Source organism: Pituophis catenifer, unplaced genomic scaffold (assembly GCF_029215685.1).
Source record: "Pituophis catenifer annectens isolate HBS135680 unplaced genomic scaffold, rPitCat1.0.hap2 SCAF_2, whole genome shotgun sequence".
Lineage (NCBI taxonomy): Eukaryota > Metazoa > Chordata > Lepidosauria > Squamata > Colubridae > Pituophis > Pituophis catenifer.
The window spans coordinates 137065691-137080765 of record NW_027256882.1 but is presented as its reverse complement, the minus strand read 5'-3'; the positions used below and the strand labels follow the sequence as shown (position 1 = coordinate 137080765).

Sequence of the window (15075 nt, the reverse complement as noted above, 5' to 3'; positions counted from 1 at the left end):
ACTATTTAATTTTATCTGCTAGATGAGGCCTGGAGAATCCAATTTTCACAGCACCGATAACTACTTTATACTTGTGACACATGGAAGCTACATTTTCCTTTTGCTTCATGGAGAGAATAAGAAACTAGCAGCCAGATGTTAGATTTGCTTGTTTATTTCGAGAGCTCCTGGATTAATCAGAAGGTAGAAATTAAGCCATACTTTGAAGAAAAGGACAAATAAGGAATACATTAAACAATCAGGGCAAAAGGTTTGTCATAATTCTTGGAGAGGCAACAAATCCTGTCTTGCACACTTTAACTCAATTTACACATCAGGAGTTCAATCCTATGTTCCCTAACAATGTTCATGAAAACAACAATCAGAATTGGAATCAGGATGTCTTTTTAACAGAAGTTTCCATTTGTGCTACCCCTTAGGTTTCACATTCACCAGGGATTCTTCTACAGTAGGCACCCAGCCCTGTAGCCCCACAGACTATGTATGTGTGCTGTATTTACACCAGAGCAGGGCGTGAGCATCAGCATTTATTTCCTATAAGAAAGGTGAAGGAAAGCAGTATTGCAGACCAAGAATTATTTCACAGGCCTGGCACTGCCTCATTTCCTTTCTCACCATCTCCCAGGATTAAATGTCTGCTGAATGTGCATCCAGCTTCCGATGGACTCCTTGAGCAGCCAGGAGAAGCAGGATGCCAGCCAAACCCTCTGTGCCAAAAGAGAGCCATGCAAGTGACAGAGACCAGCCAAAGGTAATATGGACACGGTCAAAACGCTGTTCGTCAAACATACGCACAGTCTCAATGAACGCGGCTTTGGAGTAGCAGATATAGGTACTTATCCCGGACAGAGTCAGAAGTGCTGAAAGGGAAGAAAAGTGGAGAAGAAGTCATCAGAGGAGCAACTTGAGTAGCAAATACAGTCGTTTGTTCGTATCAATGGAGGTAAGTGGAGCAATCCAGATCACAAACAGAGGACCAAGCAAAGAGGCAGGGCTACCATCTCCTTGTTTGCTTGGAAATTTCTAGAAGCATTTGTAAACTAAATAGATCGTTGCATTCTAATAAAGCAAATCCTTAGATGACACACCTTCATAAAATAAGTTTCCAGTGAGCTCTTGTTGTAAGTATCCAAGAAATAAGTCACACAGGAGAGTGGTCCCTGCTAGAGAAATGCTTGGGGATTCTGTCCAGAAAAGACCTGGATAAATCCATCTACCAACTGTGCTTCAATCGTGTCTCCTATTGGCTTCAGAATAAATTAATTGTTTATAGCTTCTATCATAGTGAATGTGATTATCACAGCAATCTCATTTGCTGGCAAGTTAAGATGCTTATTATGAGATGTCTCACAGATACCTTATGTCCAAGTCTGCTGTGAGTCTCAATTAATGGCTAAAAATACAATCTGCCCTGCATAATCTCAAGAGCTACTACTTGGACCTGAGATGATGGGGGTGAATATTTTATATAATAAACAAACCATGCACACTGTCATTTGAAATGTCAGATCCAACAAGGAGTAGCTGGCAGGCTCGTAATGCAGAGATGCTATGGGATTCTTCGGAATCATTCCAGACATAATATCACTCACCACCCAACAGAAAATAGCAGCCTGTGAAGAGCAGAAGCCAGGAAATCTGGGCCAAGGAGCCAATGATCCCACAGATCCAGCCAAAAATAATCAAGATGAGGCTGAGTGGCAGCAAGATCATGAAGGCTCGATGCATGTCTGACAAAGGAAAAAAACAGTGGCATAGCAAAAGAAGAAAGTAAAATCCTGGAAGTTAAATAAAGGAATATGCATTGGCTGAATTATAAGAATCTTTCTGCTGGAAACATCACTCCTTCTTAAACATCTATCAATTTTTCCTCTTAAAGAATGAATATTCCCCTTATGCCTATTCCCAAAAATAAAAACAGTGCCCACTTCTAGAAATAATCAGTTTTACAAAAGGCTCCATCCCCTTTTCTGAATTTAGTGTTTTTACAGAGGACAGTGTGAATTTCAAGATGAGAAGAGCTATATAAAATTTCCTATCACCATCAAGGATGCCGAAGTCACATAAATCTCTCTACTCACAGATAAGATGTTGGAGTGATGCTGGTACCAGCCAACTCTCTGCACCAAAGGGGTCGATCAGGGGCATACAGGCATTTTGTCCTGGGGAAGCAGTAAAATAAGAAAAGCAACAGACATCTAGCATTGGGGTTCATGGTGCTGGATTGCTGACCAATGCAAACTCAGCAACAGGTATGTTCTAGTTCAGTAGAAACTTCAAAGAAACCACAAGCTAGAACTAAACAACAGCAGTCCAACAAGTATTTGTGCTGAGTGACAGTACTTAGAGGTGGTTTTTTTTTCTCAAGATCACTAATTTGGCTCATTCTAGACAATGAACACTTTTTTGAAAGCTAGAAAGGGCAAAGCAAGCCCCTTTAGGTAGTCTGTTGTACATTCAATTTTTTTCCTGTGATAATATCACAACAGGGGCACTCTTTCCTCATTTCATACCCAGTTGCACGATTCTGATGTAACTTGGAGGAAGAACAAATGAGAAGAATGGGGGATGTGTGTCTCTTGGGTGAGAAAAAGATTCTGCCTGTTGCAAATCTCTCTTGATGGTGGGTACCCTTTTCTCCTAGCTATGCAAGTAGGTAACATTATACTTGACCCATCTCTGCTGCCATAAAAGTTCTTCCCCTCCCCAGATCATGTCATATTGAGAAATGAGGTAATCCTAACAATACCCATCCCTACACTTAGAAGAAGGGGTCTCGATGCTCCAGTCAATTGTAACAAAAGGAAGCAAAGCTCAGAAGACGGAAAATGGCTCTGTTTTACAGCCCGATGCAAATGCATGCAGACGCTTAGGATCGGCTTGGGATTCAGTATATACGTGCCATTTCAGTGGGAGTCCAGCTGACAATGAGACATACTAAAAGTCATGCTAGGCATCCGAATGAGATAGCAAGTAGTTTCCCAACGAGTAAGGCTTACACTTATTTAAAAATTGCATGAGAAATGTGGTGCATTCTTCAGAGCTGATGGTTAAAGTAGCAGACAGCAGCCGTTGGCAGCAGCTCCCAACATTTTCTTCATTGTTGTCTCCTTTGCCCAGGAGATCAAGCCTTCTCCTCCACTCCGGGCTCCTCTTCTCTTAAGGCAGTATTTCTAGAGCTTGCAGAACAGCTCCTACGGTACCGGAAAGGCACTGGGATACAGAATCAAGGGATGGGTGGGGGGGATTAATGAGCCACAAGAGAGTTAGGAGGCACCCCCCAAATTGGCATTTTTCCTCGAACTATATATCATATTATTCAACTAGCAGGGAAATGTGCTGAGTGGGGATGGCTGGAATGAAGGGCCAGCTGAGTTCAACGTCCTGAGCCGCTTACTCGCTAGCCTCAAGCGCTCAGCCTTCAATACGGACTGTAGCTCCTAGGCGGATGCAGTTTTCCCTGCCGCGCCGGTTGAAAGCCGCCGGATGGATGGATGCATGCATGCATGGATTGTGGATGGGTGGATGGGTGGATGGATGGATGGATGGATGGATGGGTGGGTGGGTGGGTGGGTGGGTGGGTGGATGGATGGATGGATCATGGATGGGTGGATGGATGGATCATGGATGGATAGATGGATGGATGCATGGATGGATGGATGCATGGATGGATGGGTGGATGGATGGATGGGTGGATGGATGGATGGATGGGTGGATGGATGGATGGATGGATGGATCATGGATGGATAGATGGATAGATGGATGGATGGATGGATGGATGGATGGATGGATCATGGATGGATGGAAACGCCACAGATCTCCGGGATCAAGTAGCCACGGAGTTCCAGTCCACGCCAAGGAGATGGCATGGGACAGCGGCACCGGCAGGCAAGGAGCAAGCAAGGCTGCCCCGTCCTCCCTTACCTTCGCAGAGCCGCCAGAGCCCGGAGTGAGAACTCAGTTCCTCGCCATCCCGAGCGCTGCCGTTGCGCCCAGCCCCGTCCACGTGGATCAAGTACCAGTAGTCGGTGCCGATGGCCGCAGCCAGAAAGCCGAAGCTGAGTAGCCCATTGAGCGCAGCGGCCAGGCAGAGCGTGCCGGCAGACAGAGCCGCCCCGCACTTCGGCACCATGATCCTGTCTCCAGCACGGCGAGAGCAGGAGCGGAGAAGCTGCAGAGAGAGAGAGAGACGCCCCCTTTTGGGACGCAGCTCTACCTTCTGAGAGACCTCGGGGGAGCCCAGGAGAGTCGCTCAGTCAGTTGAAAACAAGCAGGTAGCGGGGGCAGTTGCTGCCGGCCTTTGCCCTTCAAACCGGGGAAGAGGAGCACGAAGAGCGCATCTATGGGCAAAAGAGCAGATCCCAGCTTCATCCAGAAGGGAGTCTGCGCCACTCGACAGCAAAAGCAGGCCTTGGAAACCCGACTAGATGTTACTTGGTGGCAGAATCTCCCCTGTTCATTTTTCATCTACTTCCAGTCCCTCTAGAAATATAGTTGAGATTCATACAATACCCTAAAACCTGAGATGGGAAGTCCAGGTAAGTTTTTGGGTCTATCCCTTTCAAGATGAAAAGAGTGTTAAGACGGGTTGGGGAGGGCTGAGGGGTTCTCTCTCACCCCTAATCCAGAGACCCATAACAGATTACTCTACTATAATCCTTGGAGTAAAACTGCAAAATTTGGAAGAAGCATTTTCTCTGTCCGTGAATCTTTTCTGATTGGGGCAACAATGCTACAGGTGACCAAGCAAATGAAATTATGAGTTATAGAAACATAAGGAAAGAGACCAGGATAACAGCAAGAAAAGGAACTTACTGTCTGAAGTGAGTAAAACTTTAAAGCGCTAAAACATCTCAGAAGTATCCAAAAAATTGATAAAGCTTGGATTCCCAGTTCATACCAAGCTATGGTTTTATACTATATTGATTTTTTTCTATTTAATTATCCATTTGGCTGGTTTAGTAAACATGGTAACTCAAAAATAGTTGTCGGACTCAGTATATTTAAGTTGCACTTCTCAGGTTTCTCCCAAGATGTCCTCATCCTCTTGTGTTTGTTACCTATATTTTCATTTGAAACATCTGCAGCAATCATGCTAACCAAATAGACGGTGCTTTAAATTTCTCCCCAAAACTCATTACTTCTGAGGAGCCATTAATCTCCCTAGTTCCTATTATGTTTTAATTGCTCTCATATATCCATAATTGAAGTAAGCACTTTTTTCTTTTCTATTGTTTCTGCAAGCCTTAAAATTCTGCACTTAAGTCTGCACTACTATTAATTTTCTCATCATTCCTATCATCCATCTTTCCCACTTATGACTGTATGACTGTAACCTTGTTGCTTGTATCCTTACAATTTATATTGACTGTTTCCTAAAATGATTTGATTACTTATTTGTACCTATGACCATCATTAAGTGTTGTACCTTATGATTCTTGATGAATGTATCTTTTATGTACACTGAGAGCGTGTGCACCAAGACAAATTCCTTGTGTGTCCAATCACACTTGGCCAATAAGGAATTCTATTCTATTCTATTCTATTCTATTCTATTCTATTCTATTCTATTCTATTCTATTCTATTCTATTCTATTCTATTCTATTCTATTCCATTCCATTCCATTCCATTCCATTCCATTCCATTCCATTCCATTCCATTCCATTCCATTCCATGGGATTCAAGGCAATATTATGTCCAATAATGTAACAACCACTCTGTATTACCACCTTATAATTAATTTGTTAAGAAACGAAAAGATCCTTTGCCTGAAAGAGAAAATTCAAAATCCTCTTCCATCAATCACTAAACCTTCTATACCAGAGTGAAAAATAATTGAAGATTCACTGCCCTTCAGAGGCATCCAAAAACGTGCTACTGGGGGTGGGGTGGGGAAGACTCCATGCTGTCTAGCTGCAGGGCTCTCTCTGATCTGAAAGATGGTTGCAACCACCCTGTCTCCTTAGAAATATCCTACTGTGATATGAATTAGTGCAAATGTGTCAAGAAACTGCAGTGCCATTGTTTCAATTGCATTACAGTTGCACTGGGGATCTATTATGGTTTCACCACTGAGCAAAGGGCATAGCTAACATTCTAAGAAACAGCAACGGTGCCCATTGCAAATCATTCTTGGGGGTCATTAGGAAAAGTTTTTATCAACAACTTTTTAAGAACATAAAGCATCCTTTCCAAGCTGTTTATTTAGCTTGTTAAGCTTTGCGAGAGTGTGAGGGAATTTTACAGTCTCCCAATGTGGATAATTTCTGGTCATGCTGGAGACGTTGTATAAGAAGGCTGCCTACTGTAGTAAAAAAATCAGCTCCTATTAAACACACACAAAGCGATACATGGACTGCCTGTTGCCTTTTCGTCCATCTCTACCCTGAAAAGTGAATTTTTAAAGGAACAATAGAAGTCAGACCCTTATTACAAAATAGTTGTTCATCCGCCAGACCTGACAACACCAACTATTCTTGCAATAAAGCTTTTGTATTACTCAAACAAGGAATGCTTTGTCTGAATGTATGTTGTATGGCTGTTATAAGTACTAATACCACAAGCTTTCAACTACAATTGGACTGGCTTTTCTCTGTAATATTGTTAACTATTAAAGAGCAGGATCCATTTTAAGTTACAGTGATAGAGCAGTTCTTGTTTTGAGGGACACAATTAATTGGTCAATCACATCATTCAATTCCCAACCGGATCTGATATTTTAAGATCTACAAATGAAGTAAAATCAGTTTATAGAAATTAACACCCTTTCAATTTTTCCTAAATCTTTTAAAAAGGCAATCTAGAGTACTCTTGTTTACTGAGAAGATGAATTACATAATTGTGAATCAAGATCACAATTAATGTACAATTTTACCAACATTGCACAACCAGAGGACCTTGAAGTTAATATGGAGCCAATGACAATTACTGAAGTTCAGGACACAATACGATTGTTAAAAAATGACAAAGCAAGTGGCTTGGATTAAATATCCACAGAGCTCTTAAAACATAACAGAATAGAATAGAATAGAATAGAATAGAATAGAATAGAATAGAATAGAATAGAATAGAATAGAATTTTTATTGACCAAGTGTGATTGGACACACAAGGAATTTGTCTTTGATGCATGTTATCAGTGTACATAAAAAGACAAGATACATTTGTCAAGAATCATAGGTACTTAATGATGGTCATAGAGATTGGTACAAGAGCTCCCTATTTTATTACGCAACTGTTGGGCTAGTAATGTGTACCGGAAGATTGGAGGCAGGGCGGTAATCATTAAAATACCAAAGAAAGGGAACCTCAGATTGTAATAACTGGAGGGGCATAACATTGCTACCATGTTTCCCCCAAAATAAGACTGTTTTATATTTTTTTTGAACCTTGAAATAAGCACTTGGCCTTATTGCCATATGCTCAAAAACCCGATTGGGCTTATTATCCAGGGATGTCTTATTTTGCGGGAAACAGGGTATCAGTCCCTAGAAAAGTTCTATACCTTGTGTTGCCCAGGAAACCACAGGATCAAGTGGATGCATACCTGTGTGAAGAACAAACAAGATTCAGGGAAGGACACTCTTATAACAACCAGATCCTGACCTTAAGAAATATCATCAAACAGTTTAGAATTTTGGAAGCCAATGGTAATCACTTTTATTGACTTCAAAAAGGCTTTTGAGTCAATTCATCAAGAATCACTTTATATTATTGTAAAGTCCTATGGCATTACTCAAAGTTTTATCAACATGTTTAAGAGCCTGTATTATAATTCTAGCTGTTATGTATGAACGGAATGTGACAACACAGCTTTTAACATCAATACTAAGCCGTGGTGGCGCAGTGGTGAGTGCAGTACTGCAGGCTACTTCTGCCAATCACCGGCTGCCAGCAGTTTGGCAGATCGAATCTCAACAGCTCAAGGTTGACTCAGCCTTCCATCCTTCCAAGGTCGGTAAAATGAGGACCCAGATTGTTGGGGGCAATTTGCTGATTCTGTAAACTGCTTAGAGAGGGCTGTAAAGCCCTGTGAAGCGGTATATAAGTCTAAGTGCTATCGCTAATACAGGAGTTAGACAGGCATATATACTATCGCCATTCTTCTCCTCTCCATGTAATTTTTGTTATGCAAGAGCAATGGATAAGCCATCTAACAAATTTGGGTTTTGTGGATGACATTGCACTGCTTGGTGAAACAAAGGTGTGCTTGCAAGAAATGATCACCATCTTAGATAACGAGGTCAACAAAATTGGCTTACATATAAATTTTGAGAAGACAAAGTTTATGCACATTGGAAGAGTCAATGGCCAGGCTATAGAACAAATCCAACGATTTATTTAACTTGTGAGCATTATATCTATCAATGGAGGTACAGATAAGGACATTAATTATATTGACTTGGAATGGCAGCAGCTGTGTTTCAATGCATGCACCCAATTTGGTCTCTGGCAGATATATGTATTACCACAAAGATAAAACTCTCCAAGAATGTTTATTTATTTATTACATGTATTTATATGCCACCATTCTCCCGAAGGACTCAGGGCGGCGAACACAAGTTAAGAAACATGTACAATAAAATCCCATTTTAAATCAAATAACTAATAATAAATAATAAAACCCGGAAAGAATGTTCTTCTACAAACTGCAATATATGCTTGTGAAACATGAAAGTGTACAACCAAGATGATTAAATGGTTAAATGTTTTCCAGCATTGCTGTTTGAAAATACTTTGTCTCTTATATTATGACCACATCACTAATGAAGAGGTATTACAAAGATCAGATTTAGATAACCTATTGAAAAGTGGGTGACAACTAACGATGGTGATAATGAATTAACAACATCACACTGTTCATCTGATATATCCAGTCAATCTTTTTGCAAGCTCATTTATGTTACAACATATCCTTCAACAATAAATTTTGAAAGTTAGTTGTGCACTATTTAAGTATTTACATTATTGAAAGTTCTGGCACTCAGTCTCATTGGATGATTGCAAGTCAACTGAAGGATAATTTTCTCTGTTCACCTTCTCTTATAAGCAAAGTAAACTTTACTATTTGATAGGAAGTTTGGAATCTTTTCTAACATTTCTTTTTAGTTTATGTCAGTGAAACATAAAGCCTACATATCTATAAACGTTTTCTATTGCCTCTAATCTATAATTCTATTGCCTCTATATTTCTATATTATTATCTATAGTAATACTAATATAACAATGTTTTCTTCTTCCAAACGCTATTCTGCTTTAATTCCTCTCTAGAATTTCTTCTGCTTTTTTCTTTTCCATTACTGGCCAGCATTGCAACTTTCCATATTATGCTTTTGTACTTAACTTTTCCTTGCTGTGCCACTATTTTTGTTGTGCTTCTTTTCCTCTGGATTATTCACTACTTTAAAGAAAAATGCTTTCTTTTGTTCAGCTGCTTTTCAATTTCTTGGTAGTTGCAGAGCTTCCAAAATGCACACCCCCTCCTATCTCCACCTATATCTGTTCAAAGGTTGCAGCTTTATTGTCAACACAGCAGTGCTGATGTAGGGAGAAAGCTTAAATAGGAGGTGAAGAAGGCAATCCAAGTGTCTACATTTTTTCTAAGCAGCCTCCTCTTTTACAGTACCCCTTTGAGGATGACCATTGCAAAGAATCAAAGACATAATCAAAATATAGCTGTTTCCTAAGAACGCAGTTCACCCACTCTTCTCAATTGATTCTATTTTCAAGAATGGGTCAGAGCTTCATTTAGCACCTGAGAGCAATGTTTGCCTTCAAACAATTTTGCCCAGGAAACTATTACAATATGGTAAACATGGTATTTTATAAAAAGGAATATTTATTCATAAACACATTAGAAAAAATTCCATAAATAGTAACTACAAAAAAATTTAACATAAACTTGAACAGCAGACTTTGAGCAACTCAACTTTTCATTTTGCTCAATACCATTTAGACACTCAAAAAGCCCACAGCATCCAATGGCATATAGTTTATGAACGCAGCTGGTCTATTTTTCCACGGATCAGATTAGCATATTTCTCCATCTCGGTAATTGTGTGCTTAACTTCTTTTTCCTAGAAGAAAATTAAAAACACATATTCCTATTAATAAATAGGCAGCTATTTATAGGGAAAAAAACTATATAGGGAATCTTATCCTAATGAACAGAAATCTACCTAAATAATTCACTTTAAGATAGAAATCAGCCAATAACAAACAGGCTTACGCACTGTAGCTAAATTAGGACATACGGTATGTATGTAGCCATATGACCCCTATAGCACAATAGGGAAAGCAGAGTAATTCTAGAAGGAATTCTAGAAGTCATTCTAGAAGGAAAGCCATAATAATTTATAATAGCCAAAAATTGAAAGGAGTCTAGTAGCATCTTTATTACAGCTTCTTCCCCAATTGCATCTCAGAACAAGGGCAAAGTTTCAACCTCACAGGATACTTACTCCATTACAGGTCTGAAAGTAGCCGTTTTGGAGAAAAACAACTTTGCCAGCACTATTGAATCAGAGATTGCTGAATTCACATATATGTCAAAAGGCTTCAAGCTATATCAGGATGTCTCAACAAATACAGTAGGCTTTAATACAACACAATTTTATTTCTTATTGCACAACTCCTTATTATGCAATAAGGAATTTATAATCTATATCACATGTAACCTACATCCGAGTAACCTATCTGTCTTCTCCTCCCCCGCCCCATTCCCAGCTTTATTCCAATTTAATTTGGCATTAATCAAATTTAATTAATCAATTTGGCATTTCATGCATCTGATGAAATGAACTGTAGTTCATTCTTTAATAAAATGTGTTAATCTGAAAAGGTGCTACCAAACTCCTGCAGAGTGATGAGACTACTCAAGCTAAGTTAATGGTTCCTTGCAAGTTATACTCACAATCAAATTTTTCATCCTCTCTTTACGAAGTTTCATAAATTCCTCTACTGTCAGGTCACAAATGTCTTTCTGTAGAGCAAGAAATGCACAGTTGGGGGAGTGTTTACGGTGCTCTTCCCTAGAAATTTGAAATACAAGTCATAATCATGCAATAATTAATCATGCACCCATAATCACAGCCTAGCCAGCTCTAGAGAGACTAATATCCGCATTCTCTTCTTTAGTCAAATGATTTCCAAACAGCTTACATGTTTTCATAAAGCTCAGAAAGTATAGCTAACTTTTATGCCAGTCTTTTCTGGCATCCAGGGCCCAAATGTGTCACGTGCTACCCATCCCTACGCCTGGTATAGCGAAGCGGGTGGGGGGTGATTGTGATACGTCCCATGGGCTGGATGCATCATGTGCTGGCCATGCCAATGCCCGGTTTAGTGAAGGGGAAAAAAGTTCCGATATATCACGTGACGCCACTGTGACGTTTGACACCCTTGATTAGGATTAGCTGACAGGACAAATATAAAACCCTTACAAACACCCCACACAATATTCTAGAGGTTTCTGGACTGTGTAAATTCACAATCAAGATTTCAGGTTCCCATCCTCCTACCTCAGTGAAAGAAGGGGAAAAAACGTGAGTTGAAAAACTTGAGTGGAAGCCAGCTGTACTGACTGCAAAGTATTAGCTGATCATCTTAACAATTACTGTCAGCCATACAATTAATAATCAGATAGAGATGTTGAACCCGTCTTTGACAAGTGGCTTAATTTGCTTTGACGTGGTCTAACAGTACTATGGAAAAAGAGTGGATGACATAATAAATTATTAATATCTAGTACTACAATTCTATATTTGCCTCTATCATCCTCAATATTATCAACTAAATTTAATGTTTTGCAAGATCACCTAAGTGTATTTGTTGAGCTTTCTTTCCTAAAACTCCTTTGGTATCATTAAAAGTCTTAGAATAACAATTTCAAAGTACTTACATGGGGTCATCATCAGGTTCCCATCCCTCTAATTCTTTAAAACATATAAAACATTGTGCCACATCGGAAGCATTCTCAATAGGACAGTGAATGAATCCAGCTTCAGCCATCTGAATTGGGAAAGGGGGAAGAGACAGAGCAAGACAAATGAGAAAAAATGTTCAACAAAGTTATACATTTCAAGTTATACAGCTGATTTCTGAAACGGGGCTGTAGTTAAAGAATGATTCCACCGGAGGTCTCCTTGATTCTAAATAACATCTGACTCTTACCCTGTTACAAATATATGAAAAGAACAGGAAAAGAATAGTAATGTTTTGTGTATACAGTGCTATTTCAAATTTCTAAGATTAGCTAATACACACATTCATAAAAAAATTCAAATAGGAAGCAAGATAAGTAAAATAAATTTAAAAATTTAAGAGGACACTTTTAAAATGTCCTATAACGGGTTAGCATTATGATTAGCCTGTATCAATTCACTGAAATATATATACAGAGAGAGCAACCATTGTAAGCAAGATTCCCCTTCAAGAGCTTTTTGACATGAAAATAGCTAGGAAACTGATTTCTCCAGCATAAAAGGATTGCATTCTTCCCATATTAAGAGTTGGTTCTTCTCCCAGGTGTTGAACCAGGACATCATAGGAGAGGATCTCCGGACACTAAGAGAGGGCATTTTATTGTACTGCAATGTTTTAAATCCTTGTTAGCCATCCAGGATTGCTTGGCATATCAAGCATATAAAGAAAGAGGCTTGCCCTTGCTGCCATTTGTTTGCCAGGCTCAAATCAAGACACTGGTTGGGGGACAGACTTAAAGGAATCACAGTTTCCTTTAAGAAATGCCCAACTGGCTGATTACATCAGTCCGCTGAAGCCTTTTTACAGGGAGGATGCACAACACCCGACAAAAGGACAGCTTTGCAACCCATGGTGCTTTTTTCTCTGTGCCTGGAGTTTGTTATTTGTGAGTAAAGCAGACTATGAATCCCTGAAGAATAGGAATAGGAACAGAACAGAATAGAGCTGGAAGGGATCTTGGAGGTCTTCTAGTCCAACCCCCTGCTCAAGCAGGAGACCCTATACCATTTCAGATAAGTGACTGTCTAGTAGTCTCTTCTTAAAAACCTCCAGTGATGGACAGCCACAACTTCAGCAGGCAAGCTGTTCCACTGCTTAATTGTCCTCACTGTTGGAAAGTTTCTCCTGAATTCCAGGTTGCTTCTCTCCTTGATCAGTTTCCAACCATTGCTCCTTGTCCTGCCCTCCCGTACTTTGGAGAATAATTTGACCCCCTCTTCTTTGTGGCAGCCCCTCAAATACTGAAATATTGCTATTACATCACCCCTAATTCTTCTTTTCTTTAGACTAGCCCAACCCACTTCCTGCAGCCGTTCTTCATGTGTTTTATAGTCTCCAGGCCTTTGATCATTTTAGTTGCTCTTCTCTGAACTTTTTCCAAAGCCTCAACATCTTTTTTGTTGTTGTTGTTGTAGGATGACCAAACTCGATTGCAGCATTCCAGGTGTGGTCTTACTAGGGCTTTGTAAAGCGGTACTAATACTTGGCGTGGTTTTGATGCTTGGGGGAAAAAGCCCATTTAAACAGGGGGAGGAGGACTTCCAAGGCAGGAAAGCCCACCCGTCCCGCACCCCCGAGAGAAGAGGGACCCCAGGAGGGCTTGGCAGAAACGGGGCCCTCACCCTGTCTGCAGTGCAGGAGCAGTCGGAGACGAAGGGCCACTGGGTAAACGTGGAGAGACGCTTCTCTTTCAGGTACAACTCGAGGCCCGGCGGGACCTGCCTTTTCCCCTCCGCGAGAGACATGACGGTTGCCGGAGTTTTCAAACCGCAGCGGGAAAGAAGAAGAAAAAAAACAAAACGGCTTTCCGAGGCATGATGGGAAATAGGCTGAGCGCTGACGTCATGTATGCCACGCCCCCATGAGCGCTGAACATGCTGGGAAGCGTAGTTCTTCTTCACGATCGCAATGAACAAAGAACGGGCTTTGTTCTACAATTTTAAAAAAAGCACTTCCGTATCGACGGCAGTTTTTAGAAAAATGGCCCTTTGAAACCCTTACTGATTTTGTTGTACTTTATAAGGGTAAAGCAAAACTAGATCTCCAAGTTGTCCTTTCAAACTGAACAACTCCACTTTTTAAAATATCTGGTGTGGCAGTAAAAGCGAAGGTTTTTGTGACTTTTAACTATGAACAAGAAGTCATTGTTTTGGTGTTACCATTACTCGCACAGTAATGGTAATGCCCATGAAAGTATAGTAGATGGCAGCACCTTGATGCCCTTGATAAAAAGTTAACCAGGGTTGGGTATGGTTAGTTATTGGACTAGGTCACTAGGAAATCCAATGGCTGCCTAGCCTAAGAATTTGAAAAAGGCTATCAAGCAGTCAATTATAAACCATTTTCACACTGTACTGTGGCCCAGAAAACTACTTGTGGGTCCCCAGTCACAATAAATTGAGTTCACTTCGGATTTCAATTTACTTTCTTAACATTACTAGACAGCATAGAATTAATTTCTGAGTGAATACAATACACGTAGGTAAGTTCAAAGATTTATTTCCCCTTGGCAGTAGCTCTTTCCCTTGGCTAATTCTTTAAAGTTTATTATTTTTCCTTACACTTCCATTGTTCTCTGGTAAAACCTACCCTGAATTGCAAGGAAAGCAGCGGAGGAAGCACAAATGTGCTGAGTGGGGACAGTCGAAATGAAGGGCCAGCTGAGTTCAACGTCCTGAGCCGCTACTCGCTCACCTCAAGCGCTCAGCCTTCAATAGGGACTGTAGCTCCTAGGCGGATGCAGTTTTCCCTGCCCCGCCGGTTGAAACCCGCCGGATGTATGGATAGATGGATGGATGGATGGATGGATGATGGATGGATGGATGATGGATGGATGGATGGATCATGGATGGATAGATGGATGAATGGATGGATGGATCATGGATGGGTGGAAACGCCACAGATCTCCGGGATCAAGTAGCCACGGAGTTCCAGTCCATGCCAAGGAGATGGCATGGGACAGCGGCACCGGCAGGCAAGGAGCAAGCAAGGCTGCCCCGTCCTCCCTTACCTTCGCAGAGCCGCCAGAGCCCGGAGTGAGAACTCAGTTCCTCGCCATCCCGAGCGCTGCCATTGCGCCCAGCCCCGTCCACGT

The 15075-nt window shown here is 40.8% G+C and overlaps 2 protein-coding genes across 2 annotated transcripts; both read right to left on the bottom strand.

Annotated features, from left to right (window-relative positions):
• Window positions 1-604: 604 nt before the first annotated feature.
• TMEM235 (transmembrane protein 235) lies at window positions 605-4132 on the bottom strand. Its single transcript, XM_070934691.1, has 4 exons — window positions 3925-4132; window positions 2082-2162; window positions 1593-1730; window positions 605-860 (listed from the first exon to the last, which is right to left on the bottom strand). The coding sequence occupies exons 1-4, from the start codon at window positions 4130-4132 to the stop codon at window positions 628-630; spliced, it is 660 nt and encodes a 219-aa protein (XP_070790792.1). The 3' UTR covers window positions 605-627.
• A 5837-nt stretch (window positions 4133-9969) lies between these two features.
• LOC139310518 (baculoviral IAP repeat-containing protein 5-like) lies at window positions 9970-13740 on the bottom strand. Its single transcript, XM_070934690.1, has 4 exons — window positions 13604-13740; window positions 11899-12008; window positions 10912-11029; window positions 9970-10075 (listed from the first exon to the last, which is right to left on the bottom strand). The coding sequence occupies exons 1-4, from the start codon at window positions 13724-13726 to the stop codon at window positions 9992-9994; spliced, it is 435 nt and encodes a 144-aa protein (XP_070790791.1). The 5' UTR covers window positions 13727-13740; the 3' UTR covers window positions 9970-9991.
• Between the last annotated feature and the right edge of the window lie 1335 nt (window positions 13741-15075).